Consider the following 24765-nt stretch of genomic DNA (forward strand, 5'->3'; position numbering starts at 1 on the left):
AGTACTACCGAGGATACAAGGATGAAAATGCTCTAGATTCTTTATATTAAATGATATATATTTTCTGCATACATATATATATTTATTTTTATGTATGGAATATAAACGGATCATCCTGGCGTGTAATAATTAAATATGTTACAAAATAGTTATGTAAAAGCTACCGGTTTTTCGATAATTGCTTTTGCGATGGTATGAATAATTGAAGAAGAAAAGTAAGAATAGGAGTGAATAAAATAAAAAATAAATGCATATATGTATATATGGTTGTAATTTATAATAATATTGAGATTCTTGTTACTGATGCAAACGTGTTACGGGTAGGTCGCGTGATTACCTCATTGCGATATAAAAACTGTGGTTCCATTATTACGCCCACGAGACTCGCCCAGAAGGAAAGGCGCGATCCTACACAGTTGCATGACGGTTTAGTTTATGTCAGCGTTAAAATTCTCATTTTATTTTAATATTTTTTTATTTACTTTTTCTTTATCAATAAGAAAGAAATCATTAACGGCACTTCTAAGGTACTTGTGACCCGGGTGCATGGATAAAACCAAGCGTGCGTAACGAATTTACTTATATATATATACATTGATATCAGATAAAAATTTTTGTTAAATCGAGCAACCTGTTATATTATATTTTTATTCAAATATTTCTGGTATTTGTTATCAACTTTTCTATTTTTTAAAAATTCCATGCAATAATATTTCTTAATTACTATTTACTGTTAATATATGTCGATTTCATTTTTTTGTGTTGTAATGATAGTAATTATATTTATGATAATATAGTGCAATATCGATCATGGAATTAACGTAATGAGAGTTAATGATTTTACCGTGATACACTTTTTTTAAATCCAATACAAGAAATGATATTCATCTTCGAGGACGTACAGATTTATCTGTCCTTCAATTATTTATTTTGTAGCTCATTTAAGTATACATACATATATTTATTGTGGACAAATGTTGGTTTGATAAAAAAACTTTCGCTTTTAATACAGTAAAAAAAATTTCTTCATTAAAATATTTATTTGGGCCGCGGGGAAATGTCTTGGTTACATTAAAAGGGCCTGAATAACTTATGTATCTAGTCTATAATAAATTACTCAGGGTCGACAAGTTTGTAATATCGAAATCAAATGCTTCCGGGCTTTATAATGAGATACAGATCTTATTGAGATCAAATTAATAATTTTACATAAGTATTTACATATTTTTTTCAAACTTTTCTATCCTTGTTGTCGTAAATTGACTTATTTATTCAATAATTTCATATTTTAAATACATTATGACATTTTTTAAAATTTATTTTTAATCATATTTCAAAATATCAACAGCAATTTTTTTAATTTTACAAAAGAGGCAAAAAATAATTTTTCTTTTTCGATCTCACAAAAATTGATACTTTTGTTCAGAATGGAATTGCTTTCATTGACATGCGTAAAAAAATTTTTTGTTTTAGATTTTTATTGAAAAGCGATCTCCTTAAATTTTTGGGATCGCAGGTACGCGATTTTTGTGCAGCAGCTTTTAGAACTTAAAAATTTGAAAAAAGCGCGTACTAAATTAGACAATAAATCATGTCTCGAATAATAAATCGATATAAATTATTGCATTATCAATTTCATATCTAACGCGAAGAATCATTTTATTGACAGAATAAAATAAAAATTTATTTACACTATTGTCAAAAAAAAGATAAAAATATCTAGAAATAAACTTGGATTTATTTGATTAAGAAAATTATTTTGAATGAAATTTTAAAATTTTTTCACCAAAAATATACACTGTAAAAAATTCGAGGAGTGAACACGGATGACATTTGAAGCGAATGTGGACTGATGAATGTGTACTTATTTAGTCCCTTTGGTGTAAAACTCACTCCAAAGGGGAGTTTTTTTTAATATTGAAACTCTGGTTTGCAATGAATCCGGATTTAAAAAAAAATCCAGATCACCCCGAAATCTCTCCGCGGGAAAATCAAACTCACTATTGACCCCCTACTCAGTAATTTTTTCTAAAACTCCGGAACTCTGAATGACAGAGCGAATCTGAATTAAAATAAAATCCGTAATTACTCCGAATTCACTCCCGATTTTTTCGCGCACTATCACGAATGATTCGGAATGTTTTTTTCTCTCGTCAGATATATGACAAATATATAAAAAAAATTTTTATCAAAAAGTCTACTAATATAAAATTTATTATTATATAATTTTAATAATGGGTTATCAAAAAGTAATTAAGTATTGCAGTGATAATTATAACAAGAGATGAATTTATAATAGTGAAAAATTTTTCAAAAATAATAATCATAATTAATAGATAACTATCCTGATAATTGATAATTACAATTACTTACATAAAAAATACTTTCACCTATATTTCATTTAAATTCATATTTCGAATAAATAAATGAACTAATAATGAAATTTCGTATGTGTACTCGTATGCATGGAGGGGAAAATAAGCCGTGTTGGTTGGCTCTGACCTCGGAGCAAACTGTTGGCAAATTGAGAAGGGCGAGAGTACCAAAGAGCATTGATGTCTGTAACTGCTGGAGTCTGTTAGCTAGATAGGAAAAGCACCTGTCATAAACAGGTCCAGGGCCCCCGTCAATGTAATGTCAATGTCACTGTACTTTAATCTTTTCCAATACACTTATGGCTATAAATACATGATATTAAAATTTATCCCACCATATCATTTTTAAATACACAAACCAACTCCCTACCAGATTGTTACCATATATATAAAAAGGGTACGCGGTTCTTGGTACAGCACAACAGTCCCGTCAGCGAATACTGGAAAACCCAGCAGCGCAGACTTGACAAAATAATATATATATATATTTATTTATATATATAAAAACATATATTTTTTTAAAAAATAACTATGAAGACTTTTGTGAGTATTTCAAATAATTATATTTTGAGATCTTTACCAAAACTAACTCGTGAACTAGATTACGTATTTTATAATAGTTGTAACACTTTTTTTTGGTTTCACTGGATTTTATTATCATTCTAATTATAAATAATTAAAGTTTTACCGTAAAAAAGCCAATTCCATTCGGCATTACCGCCGTTTTTTTCTGTTATTGTTCAAGTTTTATTTAAAATTTTACATTTGGCTTCAGTGCATAATAATGAGGAAAAAAAATTAAATTAAAAATGAAAACTATATAATGCGTATAATTTACAGCGAACTTTCCACTGTGTTATTTTATTAAAACGTAACGCACGCGATGCGTATAAATATTCTTCTGCAAAAAGTGCAAGTGATTATTTTTTATTTAGTAATACATTTTTATTTATAAATAAATTGAAAAATTTCAAGTGAAAATTGATAGCGCATTGATATTTTTAATTATGGTAACTAGAAAGTAATTTAAAAATTTTAAATTGAATCTGTAGATTGTTTTGGTCGCTCTTGCCGCTGTAGCATCAGCAAAACCCGGGTACTTGTACGGATACCATGGTCCGGCAGCACCTTTGGCTCACGATGGCCGTGTTGTTGACACCCCGGAAGTAGCCCACGCAAAAGCAGCTCATTTGGCAACTCACGCACACGAAGCAGCACGCAATGGCTATGGATACGGTGGATATGCTGGACACTCTGGATACGCTTATGCACCAGCGGTCGCTCACTCTTCCTACCCACATGTCAGTCATATTTACGTACCAACAATCGCTCATCATGGACCTCCAGCTCCACTAGGTCATGACGGTCGTGTAATTGATACTCCTGAGGTTGCTCATGCTAAGGCTGCTCACCTCGCTGCTCATGCTCATGTATGTTTTTATTTTTATTACTATTATTACATAGAAAAAAAAATTTTTTGGTGCAAAAAATATTTACTCGCCTCAAGAAAACTTTTTCTTGTCTTAAGAAATTTTTTGCATTATGAGGTAAGAGATCCAGTACCCGATCACTCATGTATTTTTATATCTATATTTACTAAATATATATATATCAATATGTGGAGTGATCAAGTACTAGTTCTCTGATCGGGTACTAGGTAGAAATTTTTTTGGGGCGAGTAAATATTTTTTGCGCGAAGAAATCTTTCTTTTTCTGTGTAAAAGTCATTTTATTTTAAAAAATTATATTAATCCGCAAACTGATTATTGACTATTATTTCTCAGGAAGCTGCTAAAACTGGATACGGACATGGATATGGACATGGGCACGCATACGGTGCTCTAGCTTACTCTTACTCACCTGCCTACGCTTACGGTTACGGATACGGTGCCGCCCCACTCGGACCCGACGGTAACGTCATTGACACTCCGGAAGTAGCTCACGCAAAAGCTGCCCACTTCGCGGAAGTCGCTAAAGCCGCTGCTGAATCCCATGGCCATTATTATTAATTGATGCCTTTTTTTACTGTTGTCGAATTTGTGTAAATGGATTTTGATAGAAAAAATAAATTATGTCAAACAAATATTTTTTTATTTTATTGCAATTTACTAGAATTATAAGAAATTATTAAAAGTTTAATCATGATCAACTTAAAGTTCAATAAATAAATACAATTGTCGTATAAATTTATCAGCTTTTTCTACTAGAGGACATTGTAAAGAAAAAAAAAAACATTCATGTCATAAAGGATTATTCCCAATAGGAGTAAATCTATCACGTCATAAAAATATTAGTATAAACTGGATCAATAATTCAATTATTCACTTATTTAAAAAATTCATTAACTTTTACTGAAAATTTGGCAAATATCCAAGTGATCTTGTAAATGTTCAATCGCGGACATACTAAAATTTTTATATAACTAAACATTTGTACAAAATAATTTATTTTTTCTTTTAGTATAAAAAAGACAAAGTATCAGATGTAATTCCCTATTGTAAATTGAATTATTTAATTTACTAAGATTTCATTAATTGATTTAGTTTTAAGGACTTTTGTGCCATAGCCAAAGCACCTTCGCGTGTCTCATTGCCTCCAATAAAACGGGCAGTGTGGACAAAGACACAGCCTTCGATACCAGAAACTCGAGTCAATTCTTCATCACGTAGACCTGCCCACTCTTCTGGCAGAGGCAATCTATTAAAAATTTTGATAATCAACAAAACTAATAAATAAATATCGATGATAAATAAAGTATCAATAAAAATATTAATTACCGAGTAATAAAACTACCAAGACTAACAGGAACACATTGGACTCTCCAATTATTGTCTTTGAATATCACATATTTTATTGGAGGATTAACATTCAATAATTTCTCCAACTCGAAGAAAGTATCTTTCCACGGTACTGATTTATGGAGTTCAAAAATTTCACCACTCGGATCCACCTAAACCAGAAAATTACTTTATAAAAAAAAATTACTCATCTAATTAATGATCATAATAATAAATAATAAAAAAAATACTTCGAATCTCTTCTCAATAGCTTGAAGAACAATATCACGAGCTGGTAACCAAACACGTGCAGAATTTTCAATAAAATATTTAAATTCATCACCACACATCTCCATGGCTTTTACAAATTGAACCTCAGGATCAACCCCTTCGCTATTCCACTCAGGATTCAATCTAGAGATTCGCGCGCTTAAATTAGTGACAATACGATATTTGGGTTCTCCATCAAACATCACAACTCCGTTGTCAATGGCATCGACTTCTTTGATCAATAAGTCGTAGACACGTTTAAAAATACTGTGGACATCAGTCTCATCGACTATTTCCGGTATTAATTGCTTAATAATTCTATGGCCAAAGTGACAGTACACTAAGCCAGCGCTACTTAATTTAATAGTCCATGGACAGTCATCACGTTTTAAAACTGAGTTTGCCGTCTCTGTGAATTCTCTCATATGATGATCATAGCGATGCTTCTTTGGATCATAGACACCACCAACGTCCACTACAATGTCGCAGGTGTCAAGAATTTTCTGATTTCTTGTCCTGTTATTAAAAAAAATTTTTTTCATCAGTTTATTTAAAAAGTTATACATGAGTGTGGATCCTGAAGTTAATAGATAATTAAAAATTTTTGGAATTTTGTTTCAACAAATCAATTACAAAAAAAAACTAAAAATATGCACATGTAGAAAATTGAAAAATCTACAAGTGTAATTTTTTAAAATATTACTTTTGTTGTAATTGATAGGTTTGAAAAAATTCCAAAAATTATTAGACGTCAGCTAACTTTCGTATCATAAAAAATTTCTTAATTTACACTCATAAATAATTAAATAGCCTGTTAAATAATAATAATTACCGTACTATTGAAGCGTTTTTGTACTCAGGTAATTGTTTGAGCATGAAAACAGCCAATGCTTCATCACAATGAAAACAACCGTCATGAGTTCCTATTTTAATATCACTTGTCATTGTAGAAAAATAATTAACCAGGTATTTTAATTTAAATTTATTTTTATTATTAATAAGTGATGTTTTAGATTTTAAAGTAGCAACCAGGGGATTTATAATTAATTTCGAAAAACTTAACATGTAAGACGCGAGTTATCTTGTTAATTTAATTAGAGTTTCTCAAATAAGTACAATTAATTAATTAATTTTTAATTGACTAACAGACTAATCTAGAATATATTGATAATTTAATAAAATAGTTCGATATTTTATACAATTTGCTCAATTATAGGTTATGAAAAAAACGTGTTTGAATTTTTAAATCCTAAGAGCGCAGCGCTGCCTTGGAGAATTTAAATTATTGGCGGCAATTTTGAAATGTAGACAAAGAAGTTTTTTATTGAAACAGTGAAGAAAAATTTTTCAGGGTTTTTTTGTAAAAATTATTTGTGCTGATTAATGATTAGGATGAGATAAAGTATTGATTCAAAAAATTATTAATTTATGAATATCCATGTTTGCGTGTTTAAGTTGAACACTTGAAAATTACTTTCTCTGAAATGTTTCAGAAAAATCTAAAACTATCGGGAGTATTCAAGAGAGTTGATTTTTCTGGAATATTCTAGATAAAAAAACGACCAGAAATAATTTAGAAAATTCTAGTACATGAATTTATTACATAGTTTTTTTGACTGTTAAAAATAAATCGTAAAGTTTTGAAATTGTAAAAATTTAAAAGTATGAAAAATTTTTTGAAATAATTTAAAAAACTAAAATAAGCGAGAATATTTTAAAATATTCTATGATTTTCTAAACAAGAAAAAAAAATTTCTTGGCGCGATAAATCTTTATTTGCCCCAAGAAATTTTTTCTAGTCCTAAGAAAATTTTTGTCTTCAATTCACAATCGAAAATATTTCCTGCGCCTAAAAATATTTTTTTTTTCTGTGTAAGAAAAAATAGTAAAAAGAAAGGAAGTAATTTATCTGTCAAAAAGTTATGGTTGCAAATGAATACTAGTAGAATTTTTTAATTTTCTCTGGTATTGGTCACAATACATAATTTTTTTACTCATCAATGATGAACTCTCAAATTCTATGAAAAATAAATCACCATATAAATTTTCTAGAGCAACTGAAGCTGTTTAATTAAATAATTTGCAAGGTTGAGTCGCAGCATGTCGAATTTTCTGCTGTGAAATGTAAAAAAAAAATATTTTGAAATTTATTTATTTAAACGTACAAACTAAATGACAAGAGAAGAGAACAATACGTTCTTTCATTAATGTATAAGCTAATTAACTAATGATATAATACTATTTTATATTTTAAAAAAATATACACCATCTTGAATTTAAAATAACAAACAATTAAAATTAAAATACATCATATCAGAAAAAAAAAATCAATTCAAAACAATAATTCAACATTTCAATGTACATTCACGAATAATTATTCTACCGAGTCTTTTTTCATTGTCACTATACAAAATAATGATAAAAAGTATAAGATTTATTATCAAAATTCGTATCAACTAAATTTTAAATTGTCAATTTCGTTGCTAAAAATATTTTTAAAAGTCAAATTGTCTATTGAGCAACAAAAATTAACTAAAGCTCAATGCAAAATTCGTCTATATATTTATAATATACATAATATAAATATAAACATATATATTTAATCGTATATATGCAGAGAACTTAAATATTTTGAGCAAATCACCTAAAACATCTCTAAGCAATGGTGATATTTGCAATTATTATTATAATTATTATAATTATCGATAATAAAATTAATTACTTCCTTTACTAATTATGTATAATTAAAAAAAAATTTAATTATGTATACATTGTACACATAAAAATATTTAATTACAATTTTTTTATGTCTTCCTTGTCTTTGTCGAATTAATTTAAATAAAAAATTAATTAATTAATTAATCCATTCAACAAACGATATTAATTTTAATAAGTGTGAATCCTCGCATTCAAAAATCTAACTAATCATACATATTTATTATTTAAACTTGCATGTATGCACACATACACATTCAAGTTATGGCAAATATTTAACTACTTAAAATTAATATAAAATTATAAAATAATATTGTAAAAACTACTGATAATAATAATAATATTTTTTTTTAATCTCATCTAATTGTTTTAAAATAATTAAGGCCATTCTCAGACAGTGCTCCTTTTTTTTTTAATATTTAATGACTTTCAATTTTGATGACCGTTTTAAAATTTTGATAATTAATTAAAAAAATTTTAAAGCATCAGGAGGATTCTCAAACAGTACCCGCCATTTTTAAAATTAAAATTTTATTAATTAATTAAAAAACGACAACGTAGTAGTAATTTCGCCGATAGAATTTAAAAAATAATTTATTACAGTTGTTTCCAATTAAAAGTTGAATGAAATTTTTTGAAAAAATTTTAGTCTAAAAAATTTGAATATTCTAATTATAAAATTGACATGAAGATTTTACTGAAATTTGGTTTCTAAATTTTGTTCAACTCCTAATTGATATCAGGTGTAAGCAATTTTTTTTAAATTCTATATCTCGGCGAAATTACTCCTTCGTTGTCTTTTTTTAAATTAATGCTTTAATTTTTTTTAATTAATTGATAAAATTTTGACACGCTTAAGACAATTGAGTCATTGAAAATTTTTATCAAGTGAGGGGCATTGTCTTAAAATGGCCTTAATTTAAAAAAAGAACAACGCAGTTACAATTTTGCCGAGACATAGATTTTAAAAGAATTATTTACAGTTGATAACAATTAGGATTTATTTATAATTTACAAGATTTCGTTTAACTCCTAATTGATAACAACTGTGAGTAATTTTTTTTCAAAATCTATATATCAGCGAAATTGTAACTGCGTTGTTCTTTTTTCAATTAATGATTTAACTTTTTTTTTAATTAATTATCAAATTTTAATACGGTCATTAGAATTGAGTCATTGAATTTTTTTTTTAAATTGAGGGGGGAGGGGCTGTCTGAGAATGTCCTTAATGTGTATAAATATCCATTTAATCTATAAGGATTCACTAATTATCAAAATCAATGAGTTTTGTAGAATGGAAAGAGAGAGAGAGAGAGAGCGCTCATCAAAACTAAAAAAAAATAATTAAATCCAATCACCAAATTTTTTTACGGCACTTTGAATTTTCTAGTTGATAAACGCAGCTCTGGGTTTGTTCATCAAAAATCGTGCCTTCTTCGCAGACAAATCTAAAGTCGAGGACCTGCCTCGATGTAAAGCCCGGCGAGCAGTAATGAAATAATCGGCAGTCTCTTTTGTCTGCGTAAAAACGATACAACTCTACATTCAAACAATTAAAAGTATCAATGGGTTTGCGAATGACGTTAAATTTCCTGTTCATTAACTCAGCAGGCGGCAAAGTTGATGTGTAAGTCGCTGGGTCCTCTATTTTAGTTTCTGTGTCTTGTGCTGACGATGGTGTCACCAAAACGTCTGCTTGTTCATTTGACATTTGCACTTCCGTTGACATTTGGGTGCTTGTCGATTCATTTGTCTGGTTAATTTCACTAGTTTGTGGAGACTCCATTGTCGTGGTTGTAAGCAATGTCGTTGCAGAAGTTGTAGTAGTAGAAGAAAGAGGAGAAGAAGAAGAAGAAGAAAAAATTATGGGTTTAGATTCGGCAGTATCAGATAAATTATGATCAATAAAATTAGTTGTAGACTCAATTTCAATATTACGTTGAGTTGTTACTCGTTTTGCCGATAAAGGAACTTTTCTGATTACAGGTTTCGGTGCGATTTCATTGTAAGACTTTGGTGGCTTTGCTGGTTTTGGATTTAATAATGGTAGACGTGTTTTTATTACCACTGGTACTGGTGTTGTTGTCGGTGGTATGTAATTGTAATTTTTTCTTGTTGTATATGGTTTAAATAATGTTTTAGGAGGTTTTGAAGTACTGCTAGTTGTTGTTGTTGTTGTTGTTGGTGTTGTTGTTGTTGTTGTACTAGATGTCGTTAAAGTTGTAGATGTACTGGGTACTGTAGTAGATGTAGTTGTAGTTGTAGTAGATGTAGAAGTTGTACTAGGTGTTGAAGTAGATGTCGTAGTACTGGGTGATATAGTTGTAGAAGTTGTTGTTGTTGAGGTTGTATCGGGCGTTATTGAAGTTGTATCGGGTGTTATTGAAGTTGTATCGGGTGTTGTTGAAGAAATGAACATTTCAGTACTGAAATTATCATCAATTTCATCAAAATTATCATCTGTACTAACAGAACTATTTTCTAGGAATATTTTAATTTCATCTTCAATAGAAAGTGAAATATTTTCATCATGATAATGCTGAGGCTCGTAATTATCGTCTACATAATCAATTGGCATTGAAGGTACCGGTACAGACTCGATGACTTGTTCAACTTTATCCAAACCTCCTTTGTCATCATCATTATTATCATCGCCCGATGGAGGAATTTCATCAGTGAATTTCAAAACTCCATCAGTCTTCTCCTCGCTCTTGTAATCATTAACCAAAGTAACATCAGAAGGCTGAATAGTCGTAGGATCGTCTGTTGTAATAATTATCTCCGTTGAATTATTTATCTCAGTTGCTATTAATTCTGTAATATTCGACAGCTCATAATTCTTCTCATCCATCAACATGTCGCTGTACTCAGTCGCCGGAACTTGAGAATATTCATTCGAATCAATATACTCCTCGTCCTCTACTTCAATCTCTTCACTTTCATTAAGATAATCTGTTGTCTTGTTTAACTCAACACTAACTCGAGAAACGTTTTTTTTATCATTAAATAATTCAACCTGTTCCTCAGATACCGGAAGCTCTTCATGTCCATCATCCTCAATCTCATCATTAGCAACTTGTTCCTTTTCTTCTTCAACTTTAAAACCATCATCGAAATTGTAATTATAATTATTATTATTATCATCATCATCACCATCATCATTTAAATAATCTTTAGTATCAACAACCTGACTGTCTATTAATTTCGTATCATTATTTTCACTTACATCAGCATATTCATCATCATAACTCACTGGCGCCGGAATTTTTACATCATCAGTTGACCTTTTAAGTCGTCTATAGTCACGCATTAATTCCCACGCTGAGTATGAACGTCTGGTATTGCGAATTTTCGGGACATCCCGATAGAAAGGATCAAAAGACTCGTCGCCTTCTTTGTAGTCATCATAACTAGCGGGTATAGTAGGCAACGGAAGAGTGACAAGCTGCGTTGAGTTTAGCGGTCGTCCGGATTCATCACTGACACTAGCCTTGGCAGTGACGATAACTCGCGATTGTGAAGGTAGCAGCGGTGACGGATTTTGTGACACGATTCTCTGTATATCCGGTGGAGGCAAGTTAATTGTCACCTGATGTGGTTTTAATTGCGGTATTGGTGGTATTGGCGGTATGTGAATGTGTTGTGTCACATGAGTTGGCTGTGACTGTGATTTGGTGGTGGATTTTGGCGGTGGATAGAACGGACGCGGTGCGCCGCCGCTATTCATTTGTGCAAGAGTCAAAAAACCCGTTGGTATCCTACTGTGCTGGTGTTGATGTTGAAGTTGATGTTGGTGTTGATTTTGATGTTGATTTTGGTGTTGATTTTGATGTTGATGTTGGTTTTGATTTTGATGGTGATGCTGTTGCTGCAATAATTGAGATTGAGTAACAGTTTGAGTAATTTTCGACTGCTTAATTCTCTCATCGTGTGATGAAGGGCCATTCGATGCCGTCAATTTAGATATTTCTCCTTGATTTGACGATTCTATTGGCTCAAGGTATCTTCGATCTTGATTACCATCACTATCACCATTATTACCATTGTTATTTATATTTGATTCATCATGTTCATCATCGTCATTCTGATTATTCATTTCTGTCTGATAATCCACTGTTTCACGTGCGTTAGTATTGTGCACTGTGTAGTGTTCAGTGCTGCTAACAATTCCGTTGTTATGAAAAATAGGATTTATGAGTGTCGGATTGTTTGAGTTTCCGTTCAACAGGGTTTGGATCGTTGAAGAAGTTGGATGGAAGATTGAGGGCACTGGCGACGCATCATTGCCGCCGATGTTTACTTGGGAATGGGATGTTGAGCTGTAGTGGATCTGGTGAACCTGAGGAGCTCCAGTAGTTGAGCTTGCTCCTTGATTACTAAATAATTGGTACGATGTCGCACGATTATTATTATTGTTATTATTATTATTATTATTATTATTATTATTATTATTATTATTATTATTATTATTATTATTATTGTTGTTGTTATTATCATTATTATGATTATTATTATTGTGGTTATTATTATTATTGTTGTTGTTGTTATTGTGGTTATTATGATGATTATTATTATTGTTATTATTGTTGACATTGACATTAGGCTCATTGCCAATGTGATAAATGTACTGACGATGATAACCGCCGTTCTTGTCATCATATAGGGACTTTGATTGACTAGTTTGAAGGGACGGGAATGGTGGTTGTGGCTGATAGTGCTGCGGATAACCACTCGGATGCTGATAAGATCCGCTGGCAGCGGTCGTAGATGAGATTATTGCTCGCTGGGTCGTCGTGCTCGTAGTACTTGTACTCGATTGTGAAGAGGCTGTTACACCGACTTGGTGATCCTCAATTACGACCGGCGTTTCTTCATTCTCATCTTCGCCCTCGTGCAGACTAAAATGACAGATTTTTATTTTTATATTATGTATATGTATATTATTTGCTAATAAAATAATCCAGTATAAATTTATTTATTAAAATGAAAATTTGAATAATAATTATTACTGTGATATTTAATATATATTTAATTGTAGGTTTTGGATAAAACTTAAATATATAGAGGTATGCTGAATGAAAGGCATTCTTACATTATATTTTATTATACTACATTACATTAGTGTCTTTGGTCCTTGCGAAAGTACCCACGTCATGTCGGGGTGAATGTACTCGCGCGTAACACCAGTTACAAAAATAAAAATAATAGTAAATTTTATTTTTTATTTATAAAACCACTTTAATTTTCTTGATATTATTGATTTTATCGTATAATAAATGATTATTATAAAAGGATTGGTAATAAATATATATACTTATGTACATAGACATAAATATATGGATGTGTGCACATGAGTATGGAGTATATTTGTAGAATAAAAATAAAATAATATGGATAACAAATGACTCAGCTGAGATTTGACATTTACCTGAGTGTCACGGCATTGTTGCCGTAAAGTTCGAGATTGAGGTTGTAGAAGCGTTCACTCTTGCTGCAGTCGACCTCGTCCACTCGTTCGCAGACCCTCGTTTCCTGATCGAACACTGTACCATTCAGGCAGAGGAACTTTATGTCCATTATCTCATCTGTAACCACGTCTCACGATAAACGAGAGATTCACGTTAATTATTATTCAATTTAATTACACTGTAAAAAATTAATCGAGTGAATGCGGAGCGAATTATTTTTTATTTATTTTATTTCGTCGGGGTGAAATTCACTTCTAAACGGAGTTTACTTTAACATTAAAACTCCGAATCAGAGTGGATGCAGATTTAAATAAAATCCAGATTACTCCAAAATCACTCCGCTGAACACTGAGAAAAAAAAAACTTTTTTCAAGTATATAAATGGTTGTATCCTCTCGAAATTCTTAAATCAAGAAAATATATCTCGGTTGAAGTACATATTTACTATGATTAAAAATATTATTTAGTTGTGTAGTACCAAGTAAATATTTTTTTAAATGGAGTATTTATACTTGGGAAACGTTTTTTTTTTTTCAGTGAAGAGACAACTCCTTATTTACTCCGTATGCGGAGTGGTTTTAAAAAAAAACTCCGAGTGAAGGAGTGAATTTGAATTTAAATAAAATCCGTAATTACTCCGAATTTTTTACAGTGTATACACTTTGACTGTGCGACACAGATCTTTCATTATACATATATATTTTTTTTGTGGTGATTTATTTATAAAAAATGAAATTCGAAACAATAATTAAGTATAATATATCAATTTATTATATCGTATTGCAAATAGCCGGGGACTTTCTCAGGTGTTAATGTATCTAGACCAGTATCCCGTTATGCGAGTTAAGAAAAAGACCGTTAAAAAAATTATTATGAAAAATGTCAGCGGCACGAGCCTGTGGTCCTTGTAATTTATATAATCTGTATATTATTATGCAAGGCTTGTTATTATTAAGTAAATGTATTATGAATTTTTAAGTGGCTATGGTGTGTGATATGTGTATGTGAATGTACATATGGTTGGTTATCGTTAATAAAGATCATGATTCATGAAATATAATACATACTGGATAATAAGATACTGAATTACCTTTTTGACCAATGGTACAGACATGAAACATTTGACATTCTGCCTCAACGTCTGCGTAATAACCACCGATAACTTTTCCCTGGCATGAAAAATTCGTCTCCGGCAAATTATCAAAATCCAAGTACTAAAAAATTTATAAGCCACTCAGTCAATTATTTAAAAAAAAAAAAAAAATATACTGTTAAATTTTAGTCTGAACAAAATTACATAAAATTAAAATTTTTGAACATAAAAAAAAAAATTATTTTGTGACAATGAATAAATTTAAAAATATTTATGTATTCTTTTAATTGTAAATAAAATATAAGAAATATCACACGGCTATTAATTTTCTGAAGTTAAAAATGAAGAGGCGGACAAAAAATTTAAATACCGAGTTCAATAAAACCTACAATGTCAAACAAGTCTCTTGTTATTTTATTTTTAGTTTTCTTAGTGAACCGGAAGTAAGCGTACAGTGACCGACTCAATGGCTTAAATAAAAATTAAAAAATCACAAGATTTAAAGCCGATCAAAATTGATTACATTTCAGTGAATTTTTAATAAGTACCGGTACTTAAAAAATTTATTGAATAAATTAATAACTTACGCCAGGTTCCCCCGCGCTGCACAATCGGAAGCCATGATGTAACTGAAGGATCAACAGGATAACTGTAAACAATAAATGATAAAAAAATGAGCAAGTACATTCGTGCAGTTATAAATAAAATACAGTTTACTGTATTATATAAACAATATATATGTATATACATAAGATATATAAAGGTATCAATGAGTTCATATTCAAAGCCGGATCAGTAGGCATGACCTCGATCTAATCCGACACCTGCAAATCGCAATCATTGTAATCCAGTACTACAATAGAGACTACCTACCGCCTACTGTACCTGTATTTTATACTTAACTGTATATATATATATATATAAAAGAGAGATAGTACATATAAAGATAGATATATCCGAGTACTATTATAGGAGAGTAGAGTACAGAGTTACAGATATAATAGTAGTTACAGCAATGTTGGGTCTCAGAGCAGAAACTCTTGTTATGTTAGATTATATTCTACGCACTACCGCGGAAAAACCTTTCACTCTATACACGATCTCTTCATTCGTGATCAGCGCATCAATCTAATTGTGTAATCAGACCCGTAATGAGTACAGTTCGGCGTTTCTCTATTTATCATGATGATACAATAATTGACAATCGACTCCACTGGATATACCTACACACAATTATTATCATTATATATATGCATATATATATACACACAATATATGTATATGTGTACGTGTGTAAGGATATAGTTTAATGTAAGTAAATTAACTATCGAGAGCTATTGAAAGCCTAAACAAAAAAATCATGTGAAAGAGAAAGGAGGAAAGAAATTGTAAGCGAAGAGACTCTATTCTATCCGGGAATTCCATTCTTTGTATATACGCGTATAAAACCGAAATTTCATAAATAATTCCTGTATAATTATTTTATTTTTATTCTGAAACTCATAGTGTGTAACATCGTAACGTGTCTATCGTTATCTTCTTTAGTTTTAAATTTATAAATCCAAAAGATAACTCATAACGACATAAATTATCCATTATCTTTTAATTAATTTTGTGTATAAATTTTTTTTTGTACTTCCTTTCAAATTCACTTTATTTGCAATATCATATACATGCCGTTCTGAGAAATTATTGTCGATGTTTATAGTTATCGAATCAACGATTGCCTGTCATTTGATATCCAACTTTCACGTGCCCCTTACGTAATAACGTCTCACAAACATCCTTGCCCGAAATGTCAGTGCTCGGAAGTGACGATAGCCTACTGTATACATATATATATAAACATATATTATACTTACTACCTGCTACATTTAACCCATCCATAACATATTTAACTACACAAGTCGCGAAATTTAAAGTTACGAAATTAGTTTAGTAGATCCAACGGCAATGGATCGTGTGACCTCGGCATTAAATTTCTTCACGACCTATCTCTTATATTATACTCCACTCTCAAAGTATACATATGCATTAATAATAATAATTATTATTTTTTTAATTATTTAAATTCTGATGATTGATTATAAAAAATAAATAAATAATTATTCAAATTATGAATTTAATCTTCAATTCCTGGCCTTCATCATGCTGATGATTTTTACTTTCTGCTTTTCTTTATTTTTTTTTTTTTTTAAATACTAATGAAGATGCACTTAAATAGATACCTATATATACATATATGGATGTACATATTATATTTAGATACGGTAATAAAGAAAAGACATTAATGGTGGAGGAGGACGTGACAGCGAAGAAGCAGCAGCATCCAAATGATATAACGTTTTCCCGCAATGACTGTGTGAATCCCGTGACATTTACCGTATAATAATAATCCATAGATCCGAGGATCGTCTGCCATACCTCAAACTGGGTGCTGGATATAAATCGATTGGCAGGCTTTAAGTGCATCGGCAGACGATCCGACGATCTTGACGGCTAGTGATCGATAAATCCTTCAAAAGTTATAAAAAAATCTAACGTACACGTCCTTGAATGTTTCACGATTCATTTTACGGTTTAGTCATTTTTTATAGATCATTAAATTATACAAGCACTTCGTGAGCACTAGCTGTCCGTATTTTATTCTGGATGCTCTTCTCTTCTTCTTCTTGTCTTGTTAAATTACAGGGACTGTAAATATTCAAGAGTAAGAGGTAATACACAAAAATGAATATAAGAGACATGAGCCAGAGACACATAAATAAAATTTTAAAATAAAAAAGTAAAGACGTTGGTGGGACATGAGGATCGAGGAAGCGTCACCGAGTTTATTAGACGCCAAAGGGCATTCGTGGTATTGTAAAATCACGTAATGCAAGAATGAGAAGAAGAAGAAGAAGAGTTTGCACACCTTTCACCTCATTTCCCTCATCGTATGCTCGTGCACTAGGTGACGCTCTACTATCTAATACTCTTGGGACTCTACTACGAAATACGGAATTGTCTCTCGACGTAATTCCTTAACTCGGAATACAATTTAACGTCTATTAAATCGTGCCATGGGACATCAAACCATTAAATTTATAATAAATATATTTTATATATTTTCATTATTTTATTATAATTTTAAACTTCAATAGTAAATTACGCAACTAATAAATAAATACTTCTTGTTAATGTAATCTAATAATATATATATGCTAACGCGTCCATCCAATCGTTAAGAAATTATTCGACCAATACTTATACATATAAATTTATAACCGCGCTACTCGTGTTCCGCATCAAAAACAAGGATCATTTACCTCATTATAAACATAAGGATAAATGTCCTCGGGGTTTATTATTATTCGTAACTGTTGTTGGAAAATATTTCAGCGGTAATGTAAATTTACAAAAATTTTTAAAATAAAATATACGAAATATTTAAATAGAAATAAAAATTTTAAATATTTAACTCTCAAAAAAATAATTATTTTAATTCTTATTATTATTATTATCATTATTATTAAATACAGTTGGTTTTACCTAATGCATCTAACATCGACTTCCGACCTGTAAACCTCATACTGCGTCCGCGCGAAAACCGAGTCATTGCTATTCTTCGTAAGGCTTCTCACCGGAAACGGAAATTCTTTATTATTTTAAAAACATTTACTTTGTGAAAATTCAACAATTGTATACCATTAGATATATATATATATATATATATATATATATATATATATATATATATATATATATATATATATGTATTTATATACATATTTATTTATTTATTTATTTATGTTAAAAATAATAAATTAGAAAATTTTTTTTTATCGTACATAAAGTAAGTAGTGCATCTTTTATTTACGCTTATGTATGTATATAATTATTTTTTACGATTCCAGAAAAACATAAACTCATAAAGTACATTAAAGCTTATATTATGGAAAGTAAAGGTCTCGCTTGTCCTGACTATGACGGCGATGTTATTATACATCTATAGAGTTACAAGATTACGCAACTTTTTAGAGAAGGTGCTCGAGTCTAGGAGAGAAAGAGGGCACATGAAGATTCTACAGTATTATTATTTCGTCTACTATATTTTTTATCAGCTAATAAACCCAATAGAATACTCTGGAAAAATTTTTTAGATGGTGTAGTGTAAATGACTCAGTGTAAAAATTTTGCTGTGAAAATTACACTAAATATCATGTTAAATTTAGGCGGTGACAATTAAAATTTTTACACCGTCAAACGTGCAAATATGTAATTTATATGATACAGAAGTTAGTGATCCTGAATCAACAAATTAATTAAAACAAAAAAAAAACTACAAATATGCACATGTAGAAAATTTTAAAAACTATAAGTGCAATTTTTTTCATATTTTGTTATTTAAAAAACAAACCAAAAATTGCTAGACCGGCTAATTTCAGTATCATCATAGTTAGCCGACGTCTAATAATTTTTTGAATTTATTTAAAACGATAAATTATAAAAAAAAAATATTTTTAAAAAATGCACTTATAGTTTTTTTAATTTTCTACATGTGCATATTTTCATTTTTTTTTTTTTTTGTAACTGATTTAGTGAAAAAAAATTCGAAAATTTTTAATTGTCTACTAACTTTAGGATCATTAATTTTTGATAATTTTTCGTCAAGAAAAACAATCATAAAAATATTTAAAAGTTCAAAATACCATTTAATATCTAAATAAAATGAATATAGTTAGATTGATAACACTCATAGATAACTTACACCGTTATTTTACACCACACGGCTGCGTAAAGTTCTCGAGTGCCATTTTTACATCAAAATTTTATACAGCAGATATTTTTTATCTCAGCATATTTTATCAACTCACGTCACAATATTACGTCTTTTTTTTTTTAACATATGGACATATATGAATTTAATAATATATAATAATAAACGGTAAGAATTCGCCTACGTGATTCTTAGATGATGACTCACGATTGACGTTGACGAATAACTTTATACAGACAAATATTTTTTATCGTTTCATGAATAATTTGCCGGACGATTTAAATAAAAAAGTAAAATTTAAAAAGAAATACCATAAAATGCATAAACTTAGGGAAGAACCCAATTCTTGATTTAATTACCGGAAGAATCCTCCGCACATCCTGCATCTTCTTTTAAGATGAGAGTTTGCTCATAATTATAATAATGGTCAATGTTGTATTATATGTATATAGTGACGATGATTATCATTATTATTATGATTATGATTACAATGATGATGCTTATGACTTCCTACGCTTTTCGACCGCGTTGCATATATATCACACAATATATTAAATAAACGTTAAACGCGTATAAATTCCAGGCTTAGAGAAGCGAAAAATATTATTATTATTATTATTATTATTATTATTAAATATTATTTTATATCTACCCTGCAGCAGGAGTCTATGCAGCGCGAGGTTCATGGCTACGGGCAACTCGTGACCTGAAAAATACAAACATTTAGCTAAATTACTAAGATTTATTTAATAATACCGTTGTTAGTATTAATATTTACTATTATATTTTAAACATTTTGCGTTACATTAAATTATTAATTAATATAGCAGTAATAACAATAATTAATTTAAATAAATTGCGGGGATCCCACGAAAGAATTTTCACCTTACGTAAATTGTACACAACATATACATTTCTATGAGCGGTTGCTTTCCCTGTTGTGTATCAAGATCTAAAAGATTAAATAAAATACCATAATCATGGCTTTGAACACCAAGAGCTGTGTTGACCATGGCTCTTGAATTAATGTACGTCTTATATTTTATGTTTACAATTTTATAATAAAATATATGCTATCTGTATGTCCGAGTATATTTATCAATGTGTTCAGAATTTAAAAAATCCCCATGTACATATGTATAAAGTTAAAGTTTATTTATGGGAGTAAGGTAAATAGCAGTACGTGTAGTAATCCAAGTCAGAGAAAGTGATATCTCGTCGCGCGTGGTCAATTTTATTCTATCGTAATTTAATGATTCGCTCAACCGTGAAACCTGCATCATCTTGATGCTAGTTTCAGTCTATCACTAAAACAAGATTATTCTTGTTTGCATATTCATAGTTACTATTTTTACGATTTAATCAAAACGACTTTAATGAGTTTATAATAACAAATTATTACCGCCTTGTATCTCTTCCTTGCAATTGTATTCAAAAAACTTAACGTAAAAAATTTTCAAAAGCTCGCTATTAAATTTTATTTCTTTGTATGTAAAATATAAATTCATATATTTATTTAGCTTTTGTAATCTTCGATTATTGTAATCATTAAATTTTTTTTTTTTTATTGTCAAGTGATTTTTAAACACGAGAACGTACTTTCACTTGGATAAAAAGTATCAGGTGGATGAATGAGAATAAAAAATCTACAATTCCTTGCGCATACATCAGACGATCAGGACATGCAGGCAAAGGAGAATGAAATACATATACATATGTGGTATAAAAAATAAAAAATAAATAAATAAATAAGTTTAAAAAAAGGATGATACACGAGTTGCTCGTGCACGTTACAGCGAACCAAGAGATACCAGGACGACTCGGTAAATATCCTTGCTGGTATTTCAAGATGGCTTCGTACCTTCTTAATGTATTAAACACGTGTATCATGTCCTCGACTTTATACTTATATACATATTCTGTACATTTTACTTGTACATAACATATTGTATTCATATATATATATATATACACACATATATATGCTGATGTGGGCGCACGTTTACATCCTTACAAACTATCGCATCTTTAACTATCGCATTATTTATTATTTAAAGCATTAAAATGTTTTTTTTTTTTTTTTTTTACCGTATATGTATTTTTGTTATGCATGCAGGATAACAGGAGATTCTGTAGGACGATACTCAACTTGTAGTGAGTTAACAAGACAAGACACAAGTACGAGGTACGAACGTACATGCAAAATATAATAAGAAATCGGAAAAGTTAAAAGTAAATGGATAAAAAATTTGTAGGCGGGTACTCTTGTTCTCCTTCGTTTTTAAAATAAAAGTAATACAGATTGTTATGTAAATTATCGAGCGAGAAATATAAATATGTATTTATATTTGTATACAAATATGTTTGCATGTATTGGGTATGATAAAAAAATAGGTGGTAAGAAAATAAGAAAGAGAAACAAGTCGCCGGCAAATTTTTGATCTGAGAGAGCAAGATGACGAAGTCGCCATTTGTGAAAGTTGCGTGAAGCCGGTCCACTGTATATTACATATATATGTATATGATATCGACGGGAAATAATAATTTAGAGTTGTAAGATACTGAGCCTCGTCTACTAGATCGAAATTTGTCAATAATTATTAATTAAAAAATACAATACTAATTATTATTCATTAATTTAATAAATAATGAAAAATTCTGCAACAAAGGACCAGGATTTTTTTATTAACGTTAGTAAATTATAGCAATTAAGAACATCATTAAGAAGTAATTAATATGAAGATAATTAAGAAATTTTTTAAGTTTATTTTTATTGTTAATTAGTCGGGATTTGAGTTTTAGGTCATGCGCATTCCTGTGAATGTCTAGTGCTGATATTCTATGTCGAAACAAACATAAATAAAAAAATCAAATTATTATTACAATAATAATAACAATAAATATAAGTGTGTAATAAAATGCAGCTGAAAGATGAAGGAAGAAAAAGCAACGGCCTGGTATTTTTTCAGTACCGTTAGACACCTGCTCAAAAGTATACGAATGAGCGTTAATGTAAACAAAAATGAATGTGACACAAGATGTGAAAGACGGCCTTGTGCGATAAGATAATTATAATTAATCCCTTACTCTCGAGTTAACTTGAGAATAAATAAAAAAAGACACATGCATGATCGCATGTCCTGGCGGGAGCGTGAAAGATGTGCGAGAAGCAAGGAAAGGATTCTAAGACTTTCCCTCGTGGTTCACAGCTGACGTACGTCTACAATAAAACGCGATATGTTAAATAATAGCGTATTTAAATTTTTTTTATCCATTAGTTTGTTAATTATTGTTATCAAGTAAACACTAAACTATTATTTAAATAATTTAATTACATACCTTTTATTAAATAAATCCACAGAATTTTGACTTTCTACTTCCTAATTTCTCCAGAGTATCGTTAAGAAGTTAAATACTTAAACTGTCATTGGTTAAAACAATAATAATATAAATAATATAATGTATTTATATAATTATATATTTATTCGTTCAATCACTTGTTCGATTTCACTTTAACTCAGCACTTAATTGATTTAAATCAATCCCCATTTACACTCTGTGACCAATTGATCGTCTCTTGAAGAATCATCCTGTGATTCGGTTGACGTTTCCACCCCATCAGTTATTTTATTGTAAACAGGGCCCAGAAATTTTAGTAATCGAGCGGAAGACTGACGAGGACAAGAAGAAAGTAGAAGACGGGAAGAAATGACACTTTCCCAGTTTTAATTTTTATTATAACATCGATGGGTTTGAAACCCCCGTACAAGTCATATTTGTAATTAATAGCGTGTAAGCTATTAATTTATAAATTATTTAAGTTTATGGTAATTTGTATACTAATGTAACTTGTTTATCGATCACGAATAGAAGTTTAAGTCTTTCGGACTTTCGTAACTTTCTTTCATCGAAAGTTGACGAAGCGCGAGTTGGTACATTGGGCGTGTTACTTGGTCAAGTAACACGAACAGCTGTTAATACCAAGTAGCCTTCACTTCCTTTATTAATTAATTTGAAAAAAAAAAAAAAAAAAAAAAAAAAAAAAATTATTTATTTATTTTAAACGGTTTTTAAATTTATCAGAAATTATAATAAATTTTTGTTCTCTTTTTTAATCACTAAAAATTTTAAAAAATTTTATTCAGCCGGTACCGAAAGGTCACGCTCGTTAAAAATTCACATTTGCATTTTAAAAAGTAATAGATAATATTTTTATGGGCATTTTTGAATATTTTTTATTTACAAATTTAATTTTTTAAAGAGTATTTTTTTTTTAATTTATTTAATTTTATTTATTTTTGTAATTATTATTATTATCATTAGACGATTGGAGTAGTGAATGTATAAACACTGTCAGACTTTAAGAAGTGGAGGGAAGAAGAAATTACAGCAAGTTATCAGTAAGGACGCGATCGGTAGACTAAGTAGCGAGTGGTCTTTTACTACATCCACGCGTTTCTTATCCCTACCGTCTTATCCACCTCTTAAAAGTCTCAATACAAGCACATGCTAAATAAAAATATTCAGAGTCAGCTTTGGTGGTCCATCGTACATATTTACGCTCCGAAAATTCCATTTCTCGAATGTGAATGTTGTTAAAAAATGTTTTAAAAATTTAATTACCGGGAAATTTATTCAAATTTAACTGTAATTATAAATATTAAATCAATAAAAAAATGATTAATTAATAAAGTTGTTTCAATATTTTATTACTTTCTAAATGAATAAATTAATGCGCGATATTATTTAATATGCATTTAATAGTTTTATTTAATAAACCAGCTAAGCTGCATTTAATATTTAATTTTGATACCGATTTATAACAGATTGAATTGCAGTTTAAGTTGAAAGGTGGCCTTGATAAGACATTCTATACCTTAATGTCTTCATTAATTACTCAAGTCCACTCATCATTACTGATATTTAATTCTGTGAGTTAAGTAAAGTTTTTATGCAAGTTAATTATAAATATATAAGTATATTAATTTTGTTTTTTGTAAATTTATAGCAATTCCTATGAATATATTTATAGTATCGTGTGGAATTAAAAAAGAATTGCACACTGATAACTGGAGCAAAGACTTGCGTAATGTAGTGGGTGGCCGCCTTTCTCCATGCCGACAGTCTTAGGATCTGTCTGCAAGTTCCGCAAGTACTTACGTTGGTATTTTTTTTTATTTCTTAACTTTTGTTATTGTGTAAGACAATACAGATATTTTTTTACCCTGCAGTTTGCTTGCCGGTAAATTTCTCTAACGATACGCTGGGATAAAATTAAAAAAAAAAAAAAAGTATATGGTCAAGCAAG

General features: G+C 29.7%; 3 protein-coding genes across 4 annotated transcripts; 1 reads left to right on the top strand and 2 right to left on the bottom strand.

Moving 5' to 3' along the window:
* The first annotated feature begins 2822 nt into the window (after positions 1-2822).
* Positions 2823-4414, top strand: LOC103580183 (cuticle protein 38-like). Its single transcript, XM_053739188.1, has 3 exons — positions 2823-2918; positions 3428-3805; positions 4160-4414. The coding sequence occupies exons 1-3, from the start codon at positions 2907-2909 to the stop codon at positions 4382-4384; spliced, it is 615 nt and encodes a 204-aa protein (XP_053595163.1). The 5' UTR covers positions 2823-2906; the 3' UTR covers positions 4385-4414.
* Positions 4415-4639: 225 nt separating this feature from the next.
* Positions 4640-6886, bottom strand: LOC103580157 (MYG1 exonuclease). Its single transcript, XM_008561820.3, has 4 exons — positions 6255-6886; positions 5404-5938; positions 5153-5325; positions 4640-5072 (listed from the first exon to the last, which is right to left on the bottom strand). Exons 1-4 carry the CDS (start codon positions 6485-6487, stop codon positions 4895-4897), a joined length of 1119 nt encoding a protein of 372 aa, XP_008560042.1. The 5' UTR covers positions 6488-6886; the 3' UTR covers positions 4640-4894.
* Positions 6887-8282: 1396 nt separating this feature from the next.
* On the bottom strand, positions 8283-23446 carry LOC103580155 (probable serine/threonine-protein kinase DDB_G0267686). Of its 2 annotated transcripts, none has more exons than XM_053739939.1 (6): positions 22797-23446; positions 20110-20163; positions 15286-15347; positions 14696-14819; positions 13566-13722; positions 8283-13035 (listed from the first exon to the last, which is right to left on the bottom strand). In XM_053739939.1, exons 2-6 carry the CDS (start codon positions 20141-20143, stop codon positions 9492-9494), a joined length of 3921 nt encoding a protein of 1306 aa, XP_053595914.1. In that variant the 5' UTR covers positions 20144-20163; positions 22797-23446; the 3' UTR covers positions 8283-9491. The 2 variants fall into 2 exon arrangements, with proteins under 2 accessions (XP_053595914.1, XP_053595911.1); XM_053739936.1 differs by having other exon boundaries at positions 13566-13734.
* Positions 23447-24765: the final 1319 nt, after the last annotated feature.

The sequence above is a fragment of the Microplitis demolitor genome, chromosome 1 (assembly GCF_026212275.2).
Source record: "Microplitis demolitor isolate Queensland-Clemson2020A chromosome 1, iyMicDemo2.1a, whole genome shotgun sequence".
In the NCBI taxonomy this organism is placed as follows: Eukaryota; Metazoa; Arthropoda; class Insecta; order Hymenoptera; family Braconidae; genus Microplitis; species Microplitis demolitor.

Excerpts from the sequence above, each read along its gene's own strand:
- LOC103580183 (XM_053739188.1), top strand. Across the intron at positions 3,806-4,159 it reads ACCTCGCTGCTCATGCTCAT|GAAGCTGCTAAAACTGGATA; the intron begins GTATGTTTTTAT and ends ATTATTTCTCAG.
- LOC103580157 (XM_008561820.3), bottom strand. The coding sequence starts at position 6,487 with ATGTTAAGTTTTTCGAAATTAATTATAAATCCCCTGGTTGCTACTTTA. Across the intron at positions 5,939-6,254 it reads AAAAACGCTTCAATAGTACG|GACAAGAAATCAGAAAATTC; the intron begins GTAATTATTATT and ends TTTTAATAACAG. Across the intron at positions 5,326-5,403 it reads CTATTGAGAAGAGATTCGAA|GTGGATCCGAGTGGTGAAAT; the intron begins GTATTTTTTTTA and ends TTTCTGGTTTAG.
- LOC103580155 (XM_053739936.1), bottom strand. The coding sequence starts at position 20,143 with ATGAACCTCGCGCTGCATAGACTCCTGCTGCAGG. Across the intron at positions 14,820-15,285 it reads GCAGCGCGGGGGAACCTGGC|TACTTGGATTTTGATAATTT; the intron begins GTAAGTTATTAA and ends TAAATTTTTTAG. Across the intron at positions 13,735-14,695 it reads CTGTACCATTGGTCAAAAAG|ACGTGGTTACAGATGAGATA; the intron begins GTAATTCAGTAT and ends GTTTATCGTGAG.